Genomic DNA, 27,425 nt, shown 5'->3' with positions numbered 1-27,425 from the left:
TGCAGGCACAGGGTGTCCGCTCCCTGAGCGCCAGGCACAGACGGTGGTGACTCTAAGGTCCTTGGCCGTATGGACATTCACCCTGCTCCTTGGGATGCATAATGGGGCATGATTAGCTTTACCCCAACAGAAGAACAATGTCCCTCTCCTGCTTCTTTAATCCAGTCTAGCATGCAGTAATGCCCAAACTCCTCCTCATCTTCCCACCCCACCCCGTTAGCACTAATGCACCGCAGCAGGGGGCTGGCCCCTGTACCTGCTAACATAAGCCCAAGGTACTAGCCTGTAATACGACTTGCTGCTATACCCCAAGCTTTTTCCGGCTAGCGCCCTCCCACTAATGGTTATCCCTGTCTGCACCAGGTTTTTGTGGGCTCTATTTGGGGTTAAGTGGGGTTGGGTCTAAGAGATGTTTCTTTGTTTCCCTGCTCCAGATGCAGACGGCTCAGCAGGAGCAGCTCCGTCAGGAGACTCACATACTCCAGCAGAGCTTCTTAACAGAGAAGGATAGCCTGCTTCAGAAAGAGAGGTTCATTGAGGAAGAGAAAGTCAAGCTGGAGAAACTCTTCGAAGACGAGATGAACAAAGCTCAGACCCTGAAGGCAGAGCAGGACCGGCAGCGGAAGCAGATGGAGCAGGAGAAGCAGCAGCTGGAGGCCACCTTGGATGATGCAAAGAAGAAGCAGAAAGAGGCAGAGAAAAATGTCCAGCGTAAGCAGGAAGAGCTTCAGCAGCTGGAAAAGCAGCGACAGCAGCAAGAGAAACTCCTTGCAGAGGAGAACCAGAAGCTAAGGGAGAAACTGGAACAGCTGCAAGAGGAGCACAGGGCCGCGCTGGCCCAGACTCGAGAGATCATGATCCAAACCGACGACATTCCTGAGGATGCCGCGATTTTGCCGACCCAGCTGACTCCGACCAAAGCGGTGCCCAATGGCAGAGATGCCGTGGATGGCCTGGCTCAGAACGGGGAGCCGGAGTTTGCATTTCATGGCATCCGGCAGAAGGTGCCTGCGGAGAAGCTGGTTGAGGCCGGCATCCTGGGCAGAGAGATCTTGGACAAGTTGGTGAAAGGGACGGTGACCGTGGCTGAGCTTGCGCAGAGGGATGACCTCAGGAAATACCTGCAGGGCCAGAGCAGCATCGCCGGCTTGCTTATTAAACCCACCAACGAGAAGATGAGTATCTACAAGGCCATGAAGAAACAGCTGCTGAGCCCAGGCATGGCACTCATCCTCCTGGAAGCACAAGCTGCCTCCGGCTTCATAATTGACCCAGTGAGAAACAAGAGGCTCTCTGTAAACGAGGCTGTGAAAGAAGGAGTAATTGGTCCAGAGCTGCACAATAAAATGCTGTCTGCCGAGAGGGCAGTAACCGGGTACAGAGACCCCTACACCGGAGACAAGATCTCCCTCTTCCAGGCCATGACAAAAGACCTCATTGTCCAAGACCACGGCATCCGCCTGCTGGAGGCCCAGATCGCCACCGGCGGCATCATCGACCCCGTGAACAGCCACCGCCTGCCAGTGGAAGCGGCCTACAAGCGTGGCTACTTCGACGAAGAGATGAACCAGACCCTGTCAGACCCCACGGACGACACCAAGGGCTTCTTTGACCCCAACACGCAGGAGAACCTGACCTACCTGCAGCTGATGGAGAGATGCATGACTGACCCTGAGACTGGGCTCCGCCTCTTGCCGCTCACCGACAGAGCAGCCAAAGGAGGGGACCTGGCCTACACTGATCAAGAGGCCAAAGATGTTTTCAAGAAGGCCACGGTGTCTGCCCCCTTCGGCACGTTCAAAGGAAAGACGGTGACCATCTGGGAGATCATCAACTCGGAGTACTTTACCGAGGAGCAGAGGCGAGACCTGTTACGGCAGTACAAGACTGGCAAGATCACCGTGGAGAAGATCATCAAGATTGTCATCACCGTAGTGGAAGAGAGTGAGAAGAAGAGCCAGCTGTGCTTTGAAGGGCTCCGTGCTGCTGTCCCTGCCGCTGAGCTGCTGGAGAGCAAAATCATTGACAAAGATCTCTACAACCAGCTGCACCAGGGCAAGAAGTCTGTGACGGACGTGGCTGACGCAGACGCCATAAAGAGGTATCTGAAGGGCACCGACACCATTGCTGGTGTCCTGGTGGAGTCAACTGGGCAGAAGTTCACGCTCTATGACGCCCTGAAGAAAAACCTGCTGAAGCCAGAGGCTGCCCTGCCGCTGCTGGAGGCCCAGGCAGGCACGGGGTACATCATCGATCCCGTTAGGAACGAGAAGCTCTCGGTGGACGAGGCAGTGAGAGCTGGGATTGTCGGGCCAGAGTTCCATGAGAAGCTGCTGTCTGCAGAGAAGGCTGTGACTGGCTACAAAGACCCGTACACCGGACAGACTGTCTCCCTGTTCCAAGCGCTAAGGAAAGGCCTGATCCCCAGCGATACCGGGATCCGCCTGCTGGATGTCCAGCTGGCCACCGGTGGCATAGTTGACCCTGTGAACAGCCACCGCCTGCCGCTCGATGTTGCCTGTAAGCGGGGCTACTTCGACGAGGAGACAAACAAGGCCCTGTCCACTCCCAGCGACGACACCAAGGCCTTCTATGACCCCGACACTCAGGAGAACCTCACCTACACCCAGCTGCAGAAGAAATGCCGACCAGACAAGCAGACTGGCCTCTACCTGCTGCCCCTCTCAGACCAGGCCATCCGGTCACAGCAAGAGGAGGTCTACACGGACAGCCAGGCGAAGGAGTCCTTAGACAAGGCAACCCTGGAGCTGCCAGCTGGCAGCTTGAAGGGCAAGACAGTGACAATCTGGGAGCTGATCCACTCTGAGTATTTCACCGAGGAGCAAAGGAGGGAGCTGCTGCGGCAGTACAAGACCGGCAAGGTCACCATTGAGAAGATCATCAAGATAATGATCACCATCATTGAGGAAACAGAGACCAAGAAGCAGGAGAAGCTGACGTTCAGCGGCCTCCGAGCACCTGTTCCTGCTACTGAGCTGCTGGAGTCGAGGGTCCTTAGCAAAGCCCAGTACGAGCAGCTCAGGGAAGGCAAGAAGTCGGTGAAAGACCTCTCCGAGACAGACTCTGTGAAGAGGTTCCTGCGGGGCAGCGACTGCATTGCTGGCATCTACGTGGAAGACACGAAGGAGAAACTGAACCTCTACGAGGCCATGAAGAGAAACCTCCTGAGGCCAAGCACCGCTGTCACCCTGATGGAAGCTCAGGCAGCCAGTGGGTTCCTGGTTGACCCCGAAAGGAACCAAAAGCTGTGTGTCAACGAGGCTGTGAAAGCTGGCCTCGTTGGGCCGGAGCTCCACGAGAAGCTGCTCTCTGCAGAGAAGGCCGTCACTGGGTATAAGGACCCCTACTCTGGGAACACCATCTCCCTCTTCGAAGCCATGAAGAAGGGGCTGATCCTCAAGGAGCACGGCATCCGCCTGCTGGAGGCCCAGGTGGCCACCGGCGGCATCATCGACCCCGTGCACAGTCACCGCCTCCCCGTGGAGGTGGCTTACAAGCGGGGCTACTTCGACCAAGAGATGAACCGGATCCTCTCTGACCCCAGCGACGACACCAAGGGCTTCCTTGACCCCAACACGCAGGAGAACCTGACCTACCTGCAGCTGAAGGAGAGGTGCATCGAGGACCCCGAGACCGGCCTGTACCTCCTGCCTCTGAAGCAGCCGGAGAAGCCCACGATGGTGGAGACGACCCATGTGTACACGGAGGCAGAGACCCGGAAAGCATTTGAGGAAACGCAGGTCAGCATCCCCGTGGGCAGCATGGCTGGCTCCTCCATGTCCCTGTGGGAAATCATGCAGTCAGACCTCATCCCCGAGGAGCAGCGGAAGCAGCTGATGGAGGAGTTCCGCTCCGGCAATGTGACCAAGGAGCGCATGATCATCATCATCATCGAGATCATCGAGAAGACAGAGATCATCCGGCAGCAGGACCTGACCTCCTACGACTTTGTCCGGCGCCGGATCACGGCTGACGACCTCTATGAGGCCAGGATCATCTCCCTGGAGATATACAACGTGCTGAAGCAGGGCTCCAAGACCATCCGAGAGATCCTGGAGATAGAGACCGTCTGGAAATACCTGTACGGAACCGGCTGCGTAGCTGGCATCTACATCCCCTCCACCAAGCAGAAGCTCAGTGTCTATCAGGCCCTGAAGAAAGGGCTGATCAGCCCTGAGGTAGCCCGCTCCCTGCTGGAGGCCCAGGCTGCCACTGGCTTCATGATCGATCCCATAAAGAATGAGATGCTGACGGTAGACGAAGCTGTCAGGAAAGGAGTGGTGGGGCCGGAAATCCACGACCGGCTGCTGTCCGCAGAGAGAGCTGTGACCGGCTACAGGGACCCGTACAGCGAGCAGAAGATCTCACTCTTCCAGGCCATGAAGAAGGATCTGATCCCCGCTGAGGAAGCCCTCCGGCTGCTGGATGCTCAGCTAGCCACTGGTGGCATCATCGACCCGTTCCTGGGGTTCCACCTGCCTCTGGAGGTCGCCTATCAGCGTGGCTTCTTCAGCAAGGAGACTTGCGACAGGCTGTCGGAGCCCAGCGAGGTCCGGAGCTACGTGGACCCCTCCACGGACGAGAAGCTCAGCTACGTGCAGCTCCTCAAGCGGTGCCGGAAGGATGAGAACAACGGCCAGCTGCTGCTGCCCCTGTGCGACACAAGGAAGCTGACCTTCCGGGGCCTGAGGAAGCAGATCAGCGTGGAGGAGCTGGTGCGGTCCCAGGTCATGGATGAAGTGACAGCCCAGCGCCTCCAGGATGGCTTAACCTCCATCGAAGAAGTCTCCAAAAACCTGCAGAAGTTCCTGGAGGGCACCAGCTGCATCGCTGGTGTCTTCGTGGACTCCACCAAGGAGCGGCTCTCCGTGTACCAAGCCATGAAGAAAGGCATCATCCGGCCTGGCACAGCTTTCGAGCTCCTGGAGGCCCAGGCAGCCACTGGGTACGTGATCGACCCCATCAAGGGCTTCAAGCTGACGGTGGAGGAGGCGGTGCGGATGGGCATTGTGGGCCCAGAGTTCAAGGACAAGCTCCTTTCGGCGGAGAGGGCGGTGACCGGTTACAAAGACCCCTACTCGGGCAAACTGATCTCCCTCTTCCAGGCCATGAAGAAGGGCCTGATCCTGAAAGATCATGGGATCCGTTTGCTAGAGGCCCAGATCGCCACGGGAGGCATTATCGATCCAGAGGAAAGCCATCGCCTGCCCGTGGAGATGGCCTACAAGCGGGGCCTGTTCGACGAGGAAATGAACGAGATCCTCCTGGACCCCAGCGACGACACCAAGGGCTTCTTTGATCCCAACACCGAGGAGAACCTGACCTACCTGCAGCTCATGGAGCGGTGCATCACTGACCCGGAGACTGGGCTGTGCCTACTCCCTCTGAAGGAGAAAAAGCGGGAGAGAAAGACCTCATCCAAGTCGTCTGTCCGCAAGCGCAGGGTGGTGATCGTCGACCCAGAGACTGGGAAGGAGATGTCGGTTTATGAAGCCTACCGCAAAGGCCTCATCGACCACCAGACCTACCTGGAGCTCTCTGAGCAAGAGTGTGAGTGGGAAGAGATCACCATCTCCTCCTCGGACGGGGTGGTCAAGTCCATGATCATCGACAGGAGGTCCGGGCGACAGTACGACATCGACGATGCGATTGCAAAGGGCCTGATTGATCAGTCTGCCCTGGACCAGTATCGCTCCGGCACCCTGTCCATCACCGAGTTTGCAGACATGCTCTCTGGAAACGTGAGCGGCTTCCGATCAAGATCTTCTTCTGTTGGGTCCTCTTCCTCCTACCCCATAAGCCCAGCCCCTGCGAGAGCTCAGCTGACATCCTGGAGCGACCCTGCTGAAGAGACCGGTCCGATTGCTGGGATCCTGGACACGGACACCCTGGAGAAAGTGTCCATCACGGAGGCCATGCACCGCAATCTTGTAGACAACATCACTGGACAGCGGCTGCTGGAGTCCCAGGCCTGCACCGGAGGCATCATCGACCCCAGCACTGGGGAGAAATTCTCTGTTGCTGATGCAGTCAACAAGGGCCTGGTTGACAAAATCATGGTGGACAGGATCAACCTCGCTCAGAAGGCCTTCTATGGCTTTGAGGATCCGAGAACCAAGACGAAAATGTCAGCTGCCCAAGCCTTGAAGAAGGGCTGGCTGTACTACGAAGCCGGCCAGCGGTTCCTGGAGGTACAGTACCTGACGGGTGGGCTGATTGAGCCCGACGTGCCAGGCCGGGTCTCGCTCGATGACGCGCTGCAGAAAGGCACAATCGACACACGCACAGCCCAAAAGCTGCGGGACGTGAACACTTACTCCAAGTATCTCACCTGCCCCAAAACGAAACTCAAGATCTCCTACAAGGATGCAATGGACAGAAGCATGGTTGAGGAGGGAACAGGCCTGCGCCTGCTGGAAGCTTCCTCCCAATCCAGCAAAGGATATTTCAGCCCCTACAACGTCAGTGGCTCGGGCTCCACCTCTGGCTCTAGATCAGGCTCCCGAACAGGATCTAGATCAGGCTCCAGGCGAGGGAGCGTTGATGCCACCGGCTCCGGCTTCTCCATGACCTTCTCTTCCTCCTCCTACTCTTCCTCAAGCTACGGACGCAGATACACATCTGGTCCCCAGAGCAACGTGGATGCTGCTGAACTCACTCTCGCCTTGTGCAGCCTAAATGGGAGCTGCGGATGGGAAGCAAACAGGAAGCTCCCCGACCTGCAGAGGCCTCAGCTGACAGTGGCATAAAGTCCTCTCCCTGCCTGCCCCAGCCCCCCAAAACACTGAGGAACCTTCCCATTTATCCTGCTCTGCATGTGGTGAAGCTACTGGCTAATCATCCAATTATTATTTTTAAACCCCAATTTTCTTCCAAAGCAGTGCCTAAAGTTTAACCAAAAAGAGGAGACTAATATATATTAATATGTATGATTGTTGGGACAGTATTTGTATATTTAGCGGTGAGAGAGAACACACTACCCTCCAGCTCAGTAACCCAGGAGCTTGCTTCGGTTCGTACCATCTGCAGAGTCGACTAACCCAGCCACCACCGAGCCGCTCCCACAGCCCGGCAGAACCTGCCAACAGGTTTGCATTTTTGATCCTAACCAGCTAGTGACTTTTTTTATTAACTCTGCCAGCTTCATCCCCTACCATCCCCAGAGGAGGAGAGGGCACTGTCCCCAGCTCTCAGACCTGCTGCTCATGCCAGCTGCCCTCCCCCTTCCCGGGAAAAGAGACTGTGACCTTGGACCCTGGACTGACCACACTGTCCCTCAGCGCTTTGGCCCAGGACAGCGACCTCTGCACACCAGCTCTGGAGCCGTTGCCTGGATCCTTTCTGCTGGCCTTCGGTGGGGCAGAGGAGGAGGCTGCTGTCTGCTACCTGCCCCCTCCCAAGAGCTCCTCAGCCTGCCTCCCAGAACTCCCCACAGCCGCTGTGGCCTCGGCACTCAGACTGTAAGTGCATGCTGGGCTGCCTCTGTGCTTTCACAGAGCCTGCTGCCATGGGGATGGATCTGCCTGCCTCTCTGCTCCACAGCTTCACCCCCCAAGAGGTTTTACGTTGCATCTGCGCCTCCTCCTCCAGCCTGCTTGTTCACTCTGACGCATTCCATCATGCTTTGCTTTTCCGGCCCAAGTTCCCGGGGAATCTTACATTGCCGTGTGCTGCTGTTGGCCAGTGGCTATGTCTGCATGTGTGTGTCTGTCTGTCTGTCTCTCTCCGTGTATCTGGGAAGTGCCCTGTACAAGGTTGATTTTTTAGACTGAATCATGAGACTAATGAATTGAGAGGTATTTATCAGAACCCCTCTGCCAGCCTGGCAGCACGGCTGACCAGAGCCTTGACAAACCAGCCCCAGTCCCTGCGTGCACACCTGTATGCACGCAGGTTTCTGTGCCCAGGTCCCATGCCAGCTGTGGTGGAAGCCTGCCAGACACCCCCCCCATACCCTTTGCTAAATGGGGTTCTTGCAGAATGTCTTACCTTGGATGCAAAGCGAGAGGCTTTGTAGCAGCTGTAAGTTTCAAGGTCTGCTTGGCTCGGAGGGGGTCGTAGTCCAGCACAGCAGCGTGGAGGTGCTGACTTTGTTAAAACTCCGATTCTTACTTTCCTTTCTCACCTTGATTTCTTTACCTCTTCATTTGTCTGCCATGTTTTCCCACCAGTAATGATGCTCTCTCTCTCTGTCAGACATCTTTTTCCAGTCCCACCAAAGAAGTCCCCTTGCCACTGGGAGAATTCCTTAGCTGGGTCTCTGACGTTAGCAAGTCCTGGATCAGTTCCCGGGGAGCCCCGGACTCAGCAGCTCCTCGGCTGCGCTCCTCCACACAGGTAACTCCAACCGCTTTTGAGTCTCTGTGTTTGGAGACCGGGCTTTCTGCAAATCTAGTGCTGGCTGCGCTCACCTGGAAGTTGTGTTCCCCAGACTTTGGAGTACTGGGGCGTCAACATGCCTTGGAGCAGTTTGAAGGTGCGCTGGTTCCACACGAACTAGCTTGTGGCCATTGCTGTGCTCTCAGGTGGGCTTGGGGTAAAATAGCCTACAATTACGCACTGAATTGGTTCTGAGCACCTGCAGCTCCCGTTGTCTGCAGTGACGTGAGCTCTCCGGTCGTGGTACCAGTCAGTGGCCCACAGCGTCAGGGATGTTTTATATCATCTATCTTCGGCGTGACCTTCCGAAGGGGCTAACAGCTAGAGGGTGCTAGCTTGCTGGGGGGAGGGCGAGAGATGGGGACAGATGGGGTGTGGGTGAGCGTATCTGTGCAGCGTCCTTGGCTCTGTTTGATGGTGTCATCTCATGAACAAACCCTCCGATCTCATCCCACCCTTTTCTTTATTTTGTTTACTTTGTTGTAGTGTTGCTGGATGTCCATTCCAACTGTCCTCCCCGCTGCCGTGGAGCCCGTACCCCCGTGCTGGGGGGAAGTGGGACAGCACTGAGGACTCCCCCTCCCTTTGCACTGGTCCAACGGGCCCAGTCTGAGACTCTGAGAGGCAGCACCCCTCCAGGCAGCCCGTGCACAGCCACTTGGAGCTGCTGGAGCTGTCCTTCCCCGCCAGCACTGAGAGCTGATCCTCTGTCCCCGGTCCTGAAGACTGGGGCGTGCCTGGGGGCTGCTCTGGAGACCTGCAGCCCAGCAAAGATGGCAGCAGAATGCTTGGGGGGAGGTGTCCGTGCAGAGCCTGGGCGAGCGTTGCTGCCTGCTCTCACACACGCATGTGTGCCTGATGCAGGACCTGCACGGCGACCCCCAGCCTGTCTCGCCCGCTCCCATTCTCAGCAGCCCCCGGGGCGGAAAGGTGCTCCGCCCTCTGTCTGCAGCACTAAGAGCCGTGAAGGCACCCTGGGGCTCAGCCCTGGCTTGTGATGTAATTGTACATGCGGGGCTCCCCCTTCGGGCGAGCCCTGGCTTCTAGGGCCTTCCCAGCTCCAGCTCCCCAGACAAGGGCACAGACACCTCCGGACTCCTTGCACTAGTACGGCCTTTCCCCTCCCCCATCACCAGCAATGGGCAAAGAACGGCATGTGTCATGCTCCAGCAGCGACCCCTCACGCGTGTGCATCCAAACCCATTTCTCCTCCTCCTCCTCCCCCTCCTCCCCCTCCGCCGCCCGCTCTCATTGGCTACATGTAAATCAAGTCATGTTATCCCTCAGCATTTGTCACTATATTATTCTCATTATCCAGTTTTTGCTTTTGCATGATGTACTAACATGGGCGATTGTGTAACATATTCCAGCCTGAGCCGGGGCGCCCGGTCCCAGCTCCCTCCCCTTGGGACGCTGGGCTCCCCTGGCTCCCGCTTGTTTCTGTTCAGGGCAGCAAGGGCTGATTAACAAGCCAAATGCATCTCTCTTTTTGGGGGGCAAAACACTAAAACCTGACTTGTATATACCGTGAAGTGTTTGTAAAACATGCAGTATGGACCCAGGCCCTCTCCACAGGGAGGGCAGTAAAGGAGATTATCGGAAACTGGCCGGCAGCTCTGCGTGCTCTGTTCACAGCGTTCTCACTCTCGTGCCCAGGGATTCCACAGCCCTGGCCTCGCCGGAACCCTGCAAGGCAGAGCCCCCAGCCAGCTCAGTCTGCTTCCACTCCCCTGGCCTCCTAAACGTGGTTATACCGGCGCCGCTGCCCGGTACAGCCCGAGTTGTGAGCTGTGTTCGTCCCAAAGAGCTCCCCCCAAGCCCTCCAACTCTGATCCTCACGTGGCTCCCAGCTCTGCAGTAGCTGAGCCCCTCCCAATTCTCACCCACCCCCAGAGGCAGGGCAGAGCTGTTCTCCCATGGGGCAGCTGGGAACCGCGCCACGGAGGCTAAGTACCTGGGCCAAGAGCGCCCACAAAGTCTGTGGCAGAGTGAACCCAGATTTCCCTCTTGAACCCAGGTCTCCCAAGGCCTCGGCTAGAATCCCAGCCGCTGGGCCTGCTGCTCAGCTCGCCCGTATTCCTTGAGGCATATAGGTTCTTCTACAGAGGGGGGAGATTTCTCCAGTGGGGAGAAACCCAGGTGTTGCCCCTGCTGCAATGTTTCCTACTACCTGCCTCGCTCTGGCTGCAGGCCCTTGTGCGTGTTGGATTCTGGGGCCGCGGCCCGGTTTCCTGGGACATGGCGGGGGTGCAGAAAGCACGCTCAGCTAATAACGCTGGTGCCCTGAAGGGCTGCTCCTTTCCTCCGTTGCTGGAGCGTGGGCTGGGCCCTCCTGGGTGCTCTGCAGCCTGCGCACAGGAACGGTCGCACTTAGCTGGGCTGAGCGGAAGAGGCGAGTGTGGAAAGAGCTGGGTCTGTGCCGGCAGAGCTCGCCCTGCAGGCGCTGGGTTCTGGGCAGTGGCCCCGGGAACAGGAGCGCTGAGAGGTACAGGAGTACTGCGTGCTGTGTAGAAGGGACCCAGGAAGGAGCTAACATGGAGGCTGCAGCAGGAGCAACGACAGAGAATTCAGGCATCAGTCGTACCTTGTCAGTCCCTGAATCTTCCCAAAGGGAGGGAGGACGCTGCAGGCACTCTGCCCTCGCTAAATCCTTCTCTGCGGGCCGTGCACCCGCCTGCCGCCGAGATAGGACCTAGGGTAACAAGGGGATGGCCAGCCGGGGAATGGCCAAGCAAAGCTCTCAGCTGTGAGATGCCCATGGGGCCTGAAACATGGGGCCACCCCCTTCAGCAGCAGAGGGGTGTTTTCAAGAGTGTCTGCAAGAACCAATTCCTGCAGCCTCACCTCTTCCCTGCCTGGCCAGCACGAGCAGGCCTGTCTCCGCTCAGCCCTCGGGCCCAAGGAAAGACCAGCTTCTTTTCTGCATCCCGCCCGGCTTGAGCTGGAGCCTGGACAGGGGGCAGCCACCTGGATGCCCCTTGTATGTTACGGGTCGTGAGTTCAAAGCGGAGTCCCTCCCTGCAACAAGGTGAACCAAGGCTGCTTCTCTGACCTCGCGGTGGGGGGTCGCCGGTGCTGTTCCTGGGCCTGCAGGAGCCCCAGCCTGCGACACTATGGGGGGGGGGGTACTGGGGGCAGGAGCTTGGGCCTGGGGTTGCCTCAGGCCTGTCCCCTAGGGAGCAGCTGGGCCTCTTCGCGAAGGGCAGGGAGTGACAGAGCTGGGAGCAGGGCTGCTCCAGGAACCGCCAAGCTAGGGAGCAGAGCTCCCCGGGGTGGGTCTGCCCCGTTGCAGCCCCCCAGCCAGCCCCCAGGCTCCCCCACGGGGAAGCCACGCAGCGCTGTATCTTCTCCTCGGGCCTTAATCCACCCAGCCGCCAAGAAACCTCCATGGCCCCTCCGGCCCCTATTGTACCCTCCCTCGTCTGCCCCCCAGCCCCACCTGAGAATCCCCTCTGGGGAATGGGTTTGGGCTTGGGGAGGGGGCATTTGGCCTACAGTTCCCCCAACTCCAAGGCCCCTCTCAGAGCTCCCCTCAGCATCAGCCTCCCGCCCTGCAAGACACCCCTCTGGGCCAAGCCCCCTTTCCCGCGCCACACTCCTCCCCTTGTCCTGCCCACCTCTCCTCCCCACACATCCCCTCAGGGTCAGTCCCCCCCCGATTCCCCTCCAGGTCAAACGCCGCCTCCCCATGCAGCGAAATCCCTAAAGCCCAGACTCGCCCCCAGAGCCATTTCCCCCTCGCAGACACCTCTGGGCCAAACGCTTCCCCCTGAAAACCCCCTCAGGGCCAAACTCCCCCCAGACACCGAGAACCCCTTCAACCAACCTCCCCGCAAGCACAGCCGGCCCCCACTCCCCCACCCCCAGACGTTAGCCCACAGGAGGGCTCCGGTGCTGAACCCCTGCAGCCGGGGGTGCCAGGCCAGGGCCCTCCCCAGGCTGGCGCCTGGCTCTTTACCCGGGGTTCCTCTCGGCTGCTGGGGGGGGTCTGTGCTCCCCTGAGCTCCCCCCAGCCAGCGAAGCCCGGGGCACGGCCGTGGCCAGTGGCACGGGGGCTCCCGCGGTGGCCAGGCCAGGGAAACGCTGCAGCAGCCCGGCCTTGGGCCCTCAGGCTATGGAGAGCAGGAGCCACACCCGCCAGGGTCGAGGGCCAAGTGCGATGGCCCCATGCCCACTCGGTGCCACGCATGTGCCAGAAACGCCAGGCTGAGGGGCCCCAGCAGGCCGCAGGAGCCAGTCCAAGCAAGCCCAAGTCTGCAGCACTGGCCACCCTGCCCCTTGCTGGGGAGTCGGGTCCCAGAACTCCCGCCTCGGGCCGCGTCCCCAGGGTTTCGCCTTCCCCCCCAGCCTGGCTCAGGGCCGGTTCCCCGTCAGTGGCAAGCTGCTGCCAGTAAAGGGCTAGCCAAGGGCCAACCCGGTGACTGCATTTACAGCCACCCCTAAACCGCTGGCATGCAGCCCCCTCCCCCACGGCAGGACCCCGGGCAGCTCTGTTCTGCGTCTCCCCGCAAGCGCGACTGGCCCCGGTTCTGACCCGAGGCGCAGCGGGGCCAGGGGCCAGAGCCCGGCTGCTGGGGGTGTCCCGGGGCGGTGTGGCGTGTGGGCGTGGGTGCTGGGTAAGGTCAGGGAGCTGGCAGCGGAGGCGGGGTGAGACAGTGGGGCGGTGGGAGGCGCCATCGCGTCCACCTTGGCGTGGAGACACAAGACCCGGGCCTCGCGCTGCCGGGGAATGGCCTGACGCTTCCATCCAGCACGACGCGGTTGCAAAGCCTGTGGGCCCCTGGACACGAGTGCGATGGCAGCGGGCTGGGAGGCAGGACGCTGGGAGGCTCCCGGCCTCTGCCCCGACTCGCGGCCAGCGAGAGCTGTGCTCCCAGCGCTGTTTAGCTGGGGAGCTAGGTGTGATTGTTGCAGCCGCATGCACGGCAGTCTCTGGCCTCAGAGTGGGGCTCCTCCTGCCAGGGGCAAGCTGCCGCTGGAACCCCCCCACCCCGAAAGCGTGCTCCGCTCTGGCCCGCCGTCCTGGAGCAGAGCTGGGCAGCCCTTCTCCACGGGGCTCTGGGAGCTGGGGTGTCGGGGGATGTTTTGGGGCCCCACATTACCAGGAGGGGGACGACTCAGGGGCTGGAGGGAGCTGCGTTACGGGCATGTTTCGCATGGCCCAGCGAGGAGAGAGCAAGCCGCAGCGGTCAGAGGGCTGTGAGCCCCAAAGGCCTGGCTTCGCTAGCCCCGCTGCCTGCTGGACCAAGGAGCCCAGTCGGCTGACAGGGTGCTGAGCTGACGCCCCGGGCTGTGTCTGGCCGCCCATGCAATGCCGCCCTGCACGCTCCAAGTCCAGCACAGCGGGAGAGGGATGAGCATGCGCCCACGCAGAGGGACTCGCATGGTCGGTGCTTGCCTAAGGGAAGGGGTGGACAGCTCTGGCCCGGAGCATGGGACAGGCCTGGCCCCAGGGCACTGAGCTGGCACTGGGAGGAGCCATTAACTGCAGGGAGGTGAGGGGCTCATGGGCCAGACGAGGCTGGGCCGAGCACGGGGCTTTGGGGCTGAGAGGCGGCCACTTTCTCAGGCACTTTGCTCAGACGGGGCGGGAGGGCAGGGTCAAGGCAGAGTTTGTGAAGGAGCAGGGGGACCCAGCCCAGGGGCAGGGGGCGGCCCACAGGGCCAGTAACTGAGCCCAGCTGGAAGAGCAAGGGGAGGGGAAGAGGTCCTAGGAGGAGGCACTGCAGCATTCCTGTGGGCCTGGCTGAGTCAGGACGGCTGGGGGCAGGGAGGTAAGGCGGGGGAGGTGCTGGGGTGTAACGAGGCTGGTTCTGGCGGGGCCCAACGGAGAGCGCCAATTCAGGACAAACTGCTTCGAGCAGGGCAGTAACGGCCCCAGGCTGGGGTTCCCGTGCACACCAAGGCAAACCAAACCAGCCAGCCAGAGAGGACTTTGGTCTCACCCCACTGGCTAACCACAAGTCACACCAGCAATTCCCTTAGACACTCCAGTTTCCCAGTATCACCACCAGTGCCCCTCGTTATGGGGACGAATGGTTATGAAAACCAATACCCCAATAAAAGAACAAAGGTTCCCTTGATACCAAAGGACCAAGCCCCAGACCCAGGTCAATATACAAATCAGATCTTACCCCCAAATCACGCTGTCGCCAATCCTTTCGAATCTAAAATCTAAAGGTTTATCCAGAAAAGGCAAAGGATAGAGACAAGAGCTAGAATGGGTTCAATGGAATCAATGACAGACAGTGACGGCCAAGTTCTTGATTCAGGCTTGCAGCAGTGATGGAATAAACGGCAGGTTCAAATCCAGTCTCTGGAGAACATCCCCAGCTGGGATGGGTCCTTCAGTCCTTGGTTCAAAGCTTCAGTGCAGCCAAGTCCCTCCAGAGGTAGGAAGCAGGATTGAAGACAAGATGGAGGAGCTGCAGCAGCTTTGTATAGTCTCTTGCCATGTGGTCTCTGCTTTCTGTGTCCCAAAGACAAGCTGCCCATCCCATGGCCTGGAAACACCTCAGAGTTCTGTCCCTAGGCAGGTCCCTGCCCACCTGGCTGAGTCCCAAGGGGTGTCTGTCTTCTCACAATGGGTCAGTTGTATAGCGGATGGTCCTTAATGGGCCGTCCAGCAGGCTAGGCAGAGCTGACACCAACTTGTCTGGGGTGTCACCCAGAAGCAGAGGGGTCAGACAGATACTATCCCGGACTGGGGCAGAAGGAAGCTGCAGGAATGGCAGAGGCGAGAGGAGAGCTGGAGCAGAGGTGAGACTGGACGGGCAGGCAGAGGGACGAGGGGATGAGGAATGAACCCCAACCCCCAGTGCAGCTGCTGAGATTCTGGATCGGAGTGTGGTGCGCACGGTGGACCATTGAGGCCTCCCTGCAGGCCCCTGGCTGGTCAGTACACTGGGCAGGATGAGGCACTGCGCTCACATGTAGGTTTTGGAGGGGGCGGCCAGGGTTGGACAAGGGGCTCAAGGGCTCAGTCACTGGGCAATGCCCTGAGGTGCGAGGTGGGTGGGGTGCTCAGAGGAGGCACGTGACAGTGCAGGGGGGCTTTGGGATTCAGAGGAGGAGATGTTAGAAAATAGGGAATGGAGGTGGGGGGTCAACATGCTCCATCCTCAGTGAAAGGAGGCGCGTGCGACAGGGCAGAGAATGGACCGGGGGAGGAGAGAGGGCTCTGGGTGGTCAGAGATTTAGAGACCAGAAGGGACCATTGTGATCATGCAGTCTGACCCCCTGTGTGACAAAGGCCAGGGAACTGCTCCAAATCAGTCCAAGGCCAGAGCTTTAGGAAAAAAAGCCCATCCTGATTTGGCAGTGACGGAGAATCCACCATCACTCTGCTAAATTGTTCCATGGATTAGTGACCATCGCTGGTACAAACCTAGGCCTTATTTCCAGTCTGAAGGTGTCTAGATTCAACTTCCAGCCATTGGCTCATGTTAGACCTTCCTCTGCTAGACCGGATAGTCCACTGTCAAATATTTCTTCCCCGTGTAGGTGCTTATAGACTGCAGGTCTCTATGTAATTCTGCATCTTGACAGGGGGGTTAGACTAGGGGACCCCAGCTCTCTGGTTCTCAGCCACCGAACCTTAGAATCATAGAATCATAGAATATCAGGGTTGGAAGGGACCTCAGGAGGTCATCTAGTCCAACCCCCTGCTCAAAGCAGGACCAATCCCCAATCAAATCATCCCAGCCAAGGCTTTGTCAAGCCTGACCTTAAAAACTTCCAAGGAAGGAGATTCTACCACCTCCCTAGGTAACGCATTCCAGTGTTTCACCACCCTCCTAGTGAAAAAGTTGTTCCTAATATCCAACCTAAACCTCCCCCACTGCAACTTGAGACCATTACTCCTTGTCCTGTCCTCTTCTACCACTGAGAATAGTCTAGAACCATCCTCTTTGGAACCACCTCTCAGGTAGTTGAAAGCAGCTATCAAATCCCCCCTCATTCTTCTCTTCTGCAGACTAAACAATCCCAGTTCCCTCAGCCTCTCCTCACAAGTCACGTGTTCCAGACCCCTAATCATTTTTGTTGCCCTTCGCTGGACTCTCTCCAATTTATCCACATCCTTCTTGTAGTGTGGGGCCCAAAACTGGACACAGTACTCCAGATGAGGCCTCACCAGTGTCGAACAGAGGGGAACGATCACGTCCCTCGATCTGCTCGCTATGCCCCTACTTATACATCCCAAAATGCCATTGGCCTTCTTGGCAACAAGGGCACACTGTTGACTCATATCCAGCTTCTCGTCCACTGTCACCCCTAGGTCCTTTTCCGCAGAACTGCTGCCTAGCCATTCGGTCCCTAGTCTGTAGCGGTGCATTGGGTTCTTCCGTCCTAAGTGCAGGACCCTGCACTTATCCTTATTGAACCACATCAGGTTTCTTTTGGCCCAATCCTCCAATTTGTCTAGGTCCCTCTGTATCCTATCCCTCCCCTCCAGCGTATCTACCACTCCTCCCAGTTTAGTATCATCTGCAAATTTGCTGAGAGTGCAATCCACACCATCCTCCAGATCATTTATGAAGATATTGAACAAAACCGGCCCCAGGACCGACCCCTGGGGCACTCCACTTGACACCGGCTGCCAACTAGACATGGAGCCATTTATCACTACCCGTTGAGCCCGACAATCTAGCCAGCTTTCTACCCACCTTATAGTGCATTCATCCAGCCCATACTTCCTTAACTTGCTGACAAGAATACTGTGGGAGACCGTGTCAAAAGCTTTGCTAAAGTCAAGAAACAATACATCCACTGCTTTCCCTTCATCCACAGAACCAGTAATCTCATCATAGAAGGCTATTAGATTAGTCAGGCATGACCTTCCCTTGGTGAATCCATGCTGACTGTTCCTGATCACTTTCCTCTCGTGTAAGTGCTTCAGGATTGATTCCTTGAGGACCTGCTCCATGATTTTTCCGGGGACTGAGGTGAGGCTGACTGGCCTGTAGTTCCCAGGATCCTCCTTCTTCCCTTTTTTAAAGATTGGCACTACATTAGCCTTTTTCCAGTCATCCGGGACTTCCCCCGATCGCCACGAGTTTTCAAAGATAATGGCCAATGGCTCTGCAATCACATCTGCCAATTCCTTTAGCACTCTCGGATGCAACTCGTCCGGCCCCATGGACTTGTGCACGTCCAGCTTTTCTAAATAGTCCCTAACCACCTCTTTCTCCACAGAGGGCTGGCCATCTACTCCCCATGTTGCGATGCCCAGCGCAGCAGTCTGGGAGCTGACCTTGTTAGTGAAAACAGAGGCAAAAAAAGCATTGAGTACATTAGCTTTTTCCACATCCTCTGTCACTAGGTTGCCTCTCTCATTCAGTAAGGGGCCCACACTTTCCTTGGCTTTCTTCTTGTTGCCAACATACCTGAAGAAACCCTTCTTGTTACTCTTGACATCTCTTGCTAGCTGCAGCTCCAGGTGCGATTTGGCCCTCCTGATTTCATTCCTACATGCCCGAGCAATATTGTTATACTCATCCCTGGTCATTTGTCCAATCTTCCACTTCTTGTAAGCTTCTTTTTTATGTTTAAGATCCGCTAGGATTTCACCGTTAAGCCAAGCTGGTCGCCTGCCATATTTACTATTCTTTCCACACATCGGGATGGTTTGTCCCTGTAACCTCAACAGGGATTCCTTGAAATACAGCCAGCTCTCCTGGACTCCTTTCCCCTTCACGTTAGTCCCCCAGGGGATCCTACCCATCCGCTCCCTGAGGGAGTCGAAGTCTGCTTTCCTGAAGTCCAGGGTCCGTATCCTGCTGCTTACCTTTCTTCTCTTTGTTAAGCTAAGTGGACTGAGCTCCTTGAGTCTATCGCTCTACGGCAGGTTTTCTAACCCTTTAATCATTCTTGAGGGTCATCCCTGACCCTTCATGAACATTCTTCCTGAACTTGGGCTCCAGAACTGGACCCAGGATTCCAGCAGTGGTCACAAGGGTGCCCAATACAAAGGTATGATAACCTCTCTGCTCCTGCTCCTGGTTCCCTAGTTTATACACCCCAGGATCGCATCAGCATCAGGATCCTTTGGCCTCAGCGTCGCACAAGGAGCTCATGGTCAGGGCTTGATGATAGTTGATGGTCAGATAGTTCATGGTCAGTGTTGATGATAATCCACCACGACCCCCAAACCCTTCTCAGAGTCACTGCTTCCCTGGAGAGAGCCCCCAGCCACTAAGCATGGCCCCAGCTTACCAAGCGACCCAGAGCTGGTACCCGCACAATCTAGGGCACCCGCCCTTACCCCGTTCCTAGGGCTCAGGGCGTAACCTTCTCCGGGTTTGCAGGACCTTTTCCCAGCGAAAGAGCCTTACCCAGTAATATTCTTGTCCTCTATTTATTAACACTCACCAAGCAGAATACACACCCTAAGCATACAGTGCTCTGCTCACCAATCCTGGCCAGGCAGGCGGCCTTTCCCTGTTGGCCAGGCAAGGTCAGTTGCTGCACGTCACAGTCGTGCAGAGGATTCTTAGCAGCTCTGATCTTAGGCTGTGTCTCAGAGGTGAGTTCTTCTTCTTCCTGGTCTTTCCTCCTTCTGTTTCTTGTGTTCTTTCTGCCGGTCTCCTTCTTGGACCCCAGTTTATATAGTGAAACCTGAGTCTTGCTTAGCTGTGCCGTAACCAGTCATTTTACTAACCAATCCTAACATATTGTAACAAAATTCTCTAACCAATCATACCCCACCACCTTAATTGATTTACATTTAGCAAAATTAGTTACGTAACAGACAGAAACAATCAAAGAACCAGACAGGGATCGTACAGACAAACAATCGGGCAATGGGGACCATAAAGATAAAACAATAAAGAAATGAAGGTTTCACACCCACATCCATTGGTAAGTGATTGCTTGCCAGGCAGAATGCCGTCACACTAAGTTTTCTTTAACCATCTTTGTCTGGTGGTGGGGGGTGCCACTGGGACAGGAGCCTTCGGAACGGCCGGAGAGGACAGTGTTTAAGGTAATGTACAACGGATGTGGGGCTGTGACTTCCTGCTTCTTGGCTCCTGGCTGCTGCAGTCCTCAAGTGGCTGCAGACAAAGGCCTCAGGCATCACAGTGTGGCTGGAGGAAGTGGCCTCATGCTTACAGAGCGAGATCAGTGACCTGCCTCTTTGTTATTTGCCACCCCGCCCATTTGTGTGTCATCTACATACGTTGTCAGTGATGATTTTATGTTTTCTTCAAGGTCATTGATAAAGATGCCAACTAGTGTAGGGCCAAGCCGTGCTCCCTGCAGGGCCCCACTAGAAACAGGCCGACTCAGTGATGACTCCCCATTTCCCGGTACATTCGGAGACCTGGCCAGTCACTGCTGCCAGGAGACGTCGAAAGTATTTTAGTGGGTTAATTAGCATGTCATGTGGTACCAAGCCCCTACTGTAGGCTTGGCGAGGAGCAAGCTGCAGTTCCGGGGTTCCCTATGTTCAGGTTACCCATGGCACCCGCTGGACACTGGTGGCATCCAGGTGCCATTAGACCTCCCCCAGGATGGCTGGCACGGCAGAGGACAGGGTGTCACAGCTCAGCAACCTCCCCTACATTCCCTGGTGCTAGGCAGCACCCTCCTGACTGGCACTGGCAGCCTCCAGTCTGTTCTCGTGGTCTTGGGGCAGGCTGGTCTCATCAGGCCACACACACACACACATACACTGTTAGGCCTCCCCTGAGCCTGGCTGTCTCTGTTTTCCCCTGGACGGGTGATGGGTAAGGCTAAGATTTTGTCACAGATATTTTTAGTAAAAGTCATGGCCAGGTCACGGGCAATAAAGAAAAATTCACGGAAACCTGTGACCTGTCTGTGACTTTTACTGAATATATGCTTGTCGAAATGGGGCCGTGTGGGGTCCCCACACCGCCTTCAGGGGGCCAGCCGTGGAGCTGCGGAGTCCCCACACGATGCTCGGGGACCCAGCTTGGAACTGTGGGGGTCTCCACATTGCCCTCGGGGGGCCAGGCTTGGAGCTGCAGGGTCCCCATATCGCCCTTGTGGGGCCAGGCTTGAGAGATGGGTTACAGAGAGTGGAATCAGAAGAACATAAGAACAGCCCTACTGGGTCAGACCAAAGGTCCATCCAGCCCAGCGTCCTGTCTGCCGACAGTGGCCAATGCCAGGTGCCCCAGGGGGAGTGAACCTAACAGGTAATGATCTAGTGATCTCTCTCCTGCCATCCATCTCCACTCTCTGACAAACAGAGGCTAGGGACACCATTCCTTACCCATCCTGGCTAATAGCCATTAATGGGCTTAACCTCCATGAATTTATCCAGTTCTCTTTTAAACCCTCTTACAGTCCTATCCTGCACAACTTCCTCAGGCAAGGAGTTCCACAGGTTGACTGTGCGCTGAGTGAAGGAGAACTTCCTTTTATTCGTTTTAAACCTGCTACCCACTAATTTCATTTGGTGGCCCCTAGTTCTTATATTATGGGAACAAGTAAATAACTTTTCCTTATTCAGGTTTCAGAGTAGCAGCCATGTTAGTCTGTATCTGCAAAAAGAAAAGGAGGACTTGTGGCACCTTAGAGACTAATGCTCAAATAAATTTGTTAGTCTCTAAGGTGCCACGAGTCCTCCTGTTCTTTTTCCTTATTCGCTTTCTACACCCCACTCATGATTTTATAGACCTCTATCACATCCCCCCTTCATCTCCTCTTTTCCAAGCGGAAAAGTCCTGGCCTCTTTAATCTCCCCTCGTATGGGACCTGTTCCAAACCCCTCATCATTTTAGTTGCCCTTCTCTGAACCTTTTCTAATGCCAGTATATCTTTTTTGAGACGAGGGGACCACATCTGTACGCAGTATTCAAGATGTGGGCGTACCATGGATTTATATAAGGGCAATAAGATATTCTCCGTCTCATTCTCTATCCCTTTTTTAATGATTCCTAACATCCCGTTTGCTGTTTTGACTGCCACTGCACACTGCGTGGATGTCTTCAGAGAACTATCCACGATGACTCCAAGATCTTTCTCCTGATTAGTTGTCGCTAAATTAGCCCCCATCCTATTGTATGTATAGCTGGGGTTATTTTTTCCAATGTGCATTACTCTACATTTATCCACATTAAATTTCATTTGCCATTTTGTTGCCCAATCATTTAGTTTTGTGAGATCTTTCTGAAGTTCTTCACAGTCTGCTTTGGTCTTAACTATCTTGAGCAGTTTAGTATCATCTGCAAACTTTGCCACCTCGCTGTTTACCCCTTTCTCCAGATCATTTATGAATAAGTTGAATAGGACTGGTCCTAGGACTGACCCTTGGGGACCACCACTAGTTACCTCTCTCCATTCTGAAAATTTACCATTTATTCCTACCCTTTGTTCCCTGTCTTTTAACCAGTTCTCAGTCCATGAAAGGATCTTCCCTCTTATCCCATGACAACTTAATTTACGTAAGAGCCTTTGGTGAGGGACCTTGTCAAAGGCTTTCTGGAAATCTAAGTACACTATGTCCACTGGATCCACCTTGTCCACATGTTTGTTGACCCCTCAGAGAACTCTAATAGATTAGTAAGACCTGATTTCCCTTTACAGAAGCGATGTTGACTTTTGCGCAACAATTCATGTTCTTCTATGTGTCTGACAATTTTATTCTTTACTATTGTTTCAACTACTTTGCCCAGTACTGACATTAGAGTTATTGGTCTGTAATTGCCGGGATCACCCCTAGAGCCCTTCTTAAATATTGGTGTGACATTAGCTTTCTTCCAGTCACTGGGTACAGTAGCTGATTTAAAGGACAGGTCACAAACCATAGTTAATAGTTCCGCAATTTCACTTTTGAGTTCTTTCAGAACTCTTGGGTGAATGCCATCTGGTCCCGGTGACTTGTTGTCACGGAGTGTGGGGGAGTCCAGGCCCTGCACCCCTCTTCCTGGGATTCACTGAGACTCTCAGCCAGCCAGTAAAACAGAAGGTTTATTGGACAACAGGAACACAGTCCAAAACAGAGCTTGTGGGTACCCCCAGGACCCCTCAGTGAAGTCCTTCTGGGGGAGCAGGGAGCTTAGACCCCAGCCCTGGGGTTCCCTGTGTTCCTCCACCCAGCCCCAAACTGAAACTAAACCCACCGAGCAGGTTCCCTGCTGCAGCCTCCGTCCACATTCCTGGGCAGAGGTGTCACCTCCCCCTCCCCCTCCTGGCTCAGGTGACAGGCTCTCAGGTCTCCCGTCCCCAGGGCACATTCCCAGGTCAACACTCCCCCCTCCCTGCTGCGTCACATCGTCACATCTCTCCCCCCTTCGAGACTGAACTGAGCGGGGTCACTGTGACCAGTGACCTGGGGAAGTTCGGGGCCCCCTCTCCGGGACAGCGCATCCGCTATCAGGTTGGCACTTCCCTTCACATGGACCACGTCCATGTCGTAATCCTGCAGGAGCAGGCTCCACCTCAGGAGCTTGGCGTTGGCTCCTTTCATCTGGTGCAGCCAGGTCAGGGGAGAGTGGTCGGTGTACACGGTGAAGTGTCGCCCGAAGAGATAGGGCTCTAGTTTCTTGAGGGCCCACACCATGGCCAGGCACTCCTTCTCGATGGCCGCGTAGTGTTGCTCCCGGGGTAGCAACTTCTTGCTCAGGTACACGATGGGGTGTCTCTCCCCCTTTTCATCCTCCTGCATTAACACCGCCCCCAGTCCCGTGTCGGAGGCGTCGGTGAACACCACAAAGGGCTTGTCAAAGTCTGGGTTTGCTAGAACTGGGCCACTGACCAGAGCCTCCTTCAGCGCCCGGAAAGCCTCCTGGCACTGCTCGGTCCAGACCACCTTGTCTGGCTTCCCCTTCTTGCATAGCTCAGTGATGGGGGTGGCTATGGCGCTAAAGTGAGGCACAAACCTTCGATAGTATCCTGCCATCCCAATAAAGGCTTGGACCTGCTTTTTGGTGTGGGGAGCGGGCCAGTCTCTGATCACCTCCACCTTGGCCGGTTCCGGCTTTAGGCGGCCGCTCCCCACCCGATGGCCCAGGTAAGATACTTCAGCCATCCCCACCTTGCACTTCTCCGCTTTGACAGTCAGCCCAGCCCCCTGGAGTCGGTCCAGCACTTGTCTAACCTGGGACACGTGGTCCTCCCAGGTCTGGCTAAAGACACAGATGTCGTCAATATACGCCACGGCAAAACTCTCCATCCCCCTCAGGAGCTGGTCCACCAGGCGCTGGAAGGTGGCCGGCGCTCCCTTGAGGCCGAAAGGCAGGGTCAGAAACTCATAGAGCCCCAGAGGGGTGATAAAGGCCGATTTCAGCCGGGCATCTGCATCCAGCGGCACTTGCCAGTAGCCCTTTGTAAGGTCCATGGTGGTAAGGTACCGAGCTCCTCCCAGCTTGTCTAGGAGCTCGTCCTGCCTGGGCATGGGGTAGGCATCCGATACAGTGATGGCATTGAGCTTCCGATAGTCCACACAGAACTGGACTGACCCATCCTTTTTGGGGACCAGCACCACCGGCGAGGCCCAAGGGCTGGCCGATGGCTGGATCACCCCCAAAGCCAGCATGTCCCGGACCTCTCTTTCCAGGTCCTGAGCAGTTTTCCCTGTGACTCGGAAGGGGGAGCATCTTATCGGCGGGTGCGACCCTGTCTGCACCCGGTGAACAGTCAGATTAGTGCGTCCAGGCTGGTTGGAAAACAGCTGTCGGTACGGATGCAGCACCCCCCTGACCTCAGCTTGCTGGGCAGGGGTGAGCTGATCCGAGAGGGGGATTGTTTCCAGGGGGGAACCAGCTCTGGTCCCAGGGAATAGATCTACTAAAGGGTCATCTCCCTGCTCCTCCCACTGACCACACACAGCTAACACCACATTCCCCCTGGCATAATATGGCTTCATCATATTCACATGGTACACCCGGCGGTGGTGGGCCCGGTTCGACAGCTCCACCACATAGTTTACCTCATTGAGCTGCTTGACGACCTTGAACGGGCCCTCCCAGGCGGCCTGTAGTTTGTTCTTTCTCACGGGGATGAGAACCATCACCTGATCCCCGGTGGCGTAGGCACGGGCCCGCGCCGTGCGGTCATACCAGACCTTCTGCTTCCTCTGGGCTCTGGCCAGATTCTCCCTGGCCAGGCCCAGGAGTTCAGCCAGTCTCTCTCGGAAGGTCAGGACATACTCCACCACTGACTCTCCATCGGGAGTGGCCTTCCCCTCCCACTCGTCTCTCATCAGGTCCAGGGGGCCCCTCACCCTCCTTCCATATAACAGTTCGAAAGGCGAAAATCCGGTAGACTCCTGGGGCACCTCCCTGTACGCGAACAGCAGGTGAGGTAAGTACTTGTCCCAATCCTGCGGGTGCTGGTTCATAAAGGTTTTCAGCATCATCTTTAGCGTCCCGTTAAACCTCTCCACCAGCCCATTGGACTGGGGGTGATACGCTGAGGCCCAGTCATGCCGGACCCCACATTTCTCCCACAAGCACCGGAGCAGGGCCGACATGAAGTTGGAGCCTTGGTCTGTCAAGACTTCCCTGGGGAACCCCACTCGGCTGAAAATGGTCAGGAGCGCATCTGCCACGGTGTCTGCTTCAATGGAGGCTAAGGGCACTGCCTCGGGGTAGCGGGTGGCGAAATCTACCACCTCCAGAATGTATTTCTTCCCCGACCGGGTCGTCTTGCTGAGAGGCCCCACGATGTCCATGGCCACCTTCTGGAAAGGCTCCTCTATGATGGGCAAAGGTCTCAACGCCGCTTTCCCCTTGTCCCGGGCCTTCCCCACCCTCTGACAGGGGTCACAGGATCGGCAATACTGCCGGACGGTGGTAAAGACCCCGGGCCAGTAAAAGTTCTGTAGCAACCTCTGCCGGGTGCGCCGGATTCCCTGGTGCCCTGCGAGGGGGATGTCATGGGCCAGGGACAGGAGCTTGCGGCGGTACTTCTGGGGGACCACCAGCTGCCTCCTGATCCCACAGGACTCCCCTTCCCCTGGGGGAGCCCATTCTCGGTACAGGAACCCCTTCTCCCACAGGAACCTCTCCTGGCAGCCTCTCCTCATGGTCCGTCCCTCACTGAGGTCGGCCAGGTCCCTGAGCTTCTGCAAGGAGGGATCTTTCCTCAACTCGGCCTGGAACTCAGCGGCTGGGGAAGGGATGGGGCCCGGTTCCCCCTCCGTGGCCAGGTCTGAGGCCGCAGCCTCTCTGAGCCGTGCCCCTCGGCGCTCCCTCCCCACCCGAGTAGGGTCTCGCGCCTCCAGTGTGGTACCCTCCCCAGGGTCAGGTCGCAGTGCCCCTCGCCGGCTCTGGCTACGGGTCACAACCAGGGCGGTCTGGGGGTCGCTTGGCCAGTCCTCTAGGTCTCCCCCCATCAAAACTTCAGTGGGCAAATGGTGGTGTACCCCCACATCCTTGGGGCCCTCCTTGGTCCCCCATTTCAGGTGTACCCTTGCCACGGGCACCTTAAATGGGGTCCCGCCCACCCCCGTCAGGGTCAGGTAGGTGTTGGGCACCACCCGATCTGGGGCCACCACCTCGGGCCGGGCCAGCGTCACCTCCGCGCCCGTATCCCAGTATCCATTGACCTTCCTCCCATCCACCTCCAGGGGAACAAGGCACTCTCTCCGGAGGGACAGCCCCGCACCCACCCTGTAAACCGAGCACCCTGAGTCCAGAGCCTCCAGCCCTCTGGCGGGGCTGGCTGGGGGTACTCTTCCCTCCTGAGCAGGTGGCAAACTGGTAGCCCCCCTTTCCTGGGTCGCCTGCCCCTCGTCCAGCTGAGTCCCTACCCAGTTAACCCTGGGTAGGTTGGGTCTGCTCAGTTTGTCCCTGAGCCCGGGGCACTGGGCCCGTACGTGGCCTCTCTGGCCACAGTGATAGCAGCTCAGGTCACGTTGGTCCCCTCGAACGGGTCGGAGGGGCCCGACACCAGGCGTTCCCCTTTGGAGGGGGTTCTCCCTATTTCCCCGCTGGGAGGCCCCATGGTGACTCTCTCGCTGCATCGGGGGGGGCCTGTTCTTTTGGGACTCCTCCCGGCTACCCCCTGACCGACTGTTCACAAACTCGTCGGCCAGCTGCCCTGCATGCTGGGGGTTCGCGAGCTTTTTGTCCACCAGCCACAGCCTCAGGTCGGAAGGGCACTGTTCATACAGGTGCTCCAGTACAAACAGGTCAAGCAGGTCCTCTTTAGCCTGGGCCCCCGCTGTCCACTTGCGGGCATATCCCTGCATCCTGTTGACCAGTTGTAGGTAGGTGACCTCAGGCGTTTTACGCTGACTCCGGAACCTTCTCCGGTACATCTCGGGGGTCAGCCCAAACTCACGGAGCAGGGCCTGTTTGAACAGTTCATAGTCCCCTGCCTCTGCCCCTGTCATCCGGCTGTAGACCTCCACGGCTTTGGGGTCCAGTAAGGGGGTGACGAACTGGAGCCTGTCTGCAGGGTCAACCCTGTGCAGCTCGCAGGCATTCTCAAAGGCCGTCAGGAAGCTATCGATGTCCTCCCCCTCCTTCCGCTGGGCCAGGAAGCACTTATCAAAGCTCCTTGCAGTCTTGGGTCCCCCCTCACTCACCGCAGCCGGGGCCCCACTGCTCCTCAGCCTGGCCAGCTCCAGCTCATGCTGTCTTTGTTTCTCCTTCTCCTGCTGCTCATGTTGACGTTCCCTCTCCTTCTCCTGACGCTCCCTCTCCTTCTCCTGACGTTCCCTCTCCTTCTCCTGACGCTCCCTCTCCTTCTCCCTCTCCCATTCCAGCCGCATCCGCTCCAGGGATGGGGAGCTCCGCTGGGAGGATCCCCTGCTGGCTGCTGGGGTCAGGGGGCCCTCGGTATTCGCTGGGCTTCCCACAACCCCTCCCCCAGGCATAGGTAGGAAGGGTCTCGGGGTGTCCTGGGCAGCAGTCTGACCCCTCCCAGCCTGGTCAGGCCCCAGGGCCCACGCTGCGTCCGCCGGGCGGCTTCCCTCAGGGACAGGGATCGGGTCATCCAAGCGATCCCTCTCCTCCAGCTGGGCAATCAGCTGTTCCTTGGTGGACCTCCCGACGCGCAGCCCCCTCTGCCTGCACAGCTCCACCAGGTCGCTCTTAAGGCGTTTA

General features: G+C 57.1%; 2 protein-coding genes across 2 annotated transcripts in view; both read left to right on the top strand.

The window, feature by feature from the left end:
- PLEC (plectin) overlaps positions 1-7,178 on the top strand; it is a 41,670-nt gene extending 34,492 nt beyond the window's left edge. The window contains exon 20 of the mRNA XM_074943627.1: positions 435-7,178. Within this exon, the coding sequence (XP_074799728.1) occupies positions 435-6,770 (6,336 nt within the window). The 3' untranslated portion in view covers positions 6,771-7,178. The remainder of the gene's footprint in view (positions 1-434) is intronic.
- Positions 7,179-7,219: 41 nt separating this feature from the next.
- Positions 7,220-27,425, top strand: part of LOC141981990 (microtubule-actin cross-linking factor 1, isoforms 6/7-like) — a 161,935-nt gene continuing 141,729 nt past the window's right edge. The window contains exons 1-2 of the mRNA XM_074943628.1: positions 7,220-7,481; positions 8,218-8,358. Coding sequence (XP_074799729.1) covers positions 7,227-7,481; positions 8,218-8,358 — 396 coding nt within the window. The 5' untranslated portion in view covers positions 7,220-7,226. The remainder of the gene's footprint in view (positions 7,482-8,217; positions 8,359-27,425) is intronic.

Source organism: Natator depressus, chromosome 2, assembly GCF_965152275.1.
Source record: "Natator depressus isolate rNatDep1 chromosome 2, rNatDep2.hap1, whole genome shotgun sequence".
In the NCBI taxonomy this organism is placed as follows: Eukaryota; Metazoa; Chordata; order Testudines; family Cheloniidae; genus Natator; species Natator depressus.
This window is presented reverse-complemented; position numbering and strand designations above follow the sequence as displayed.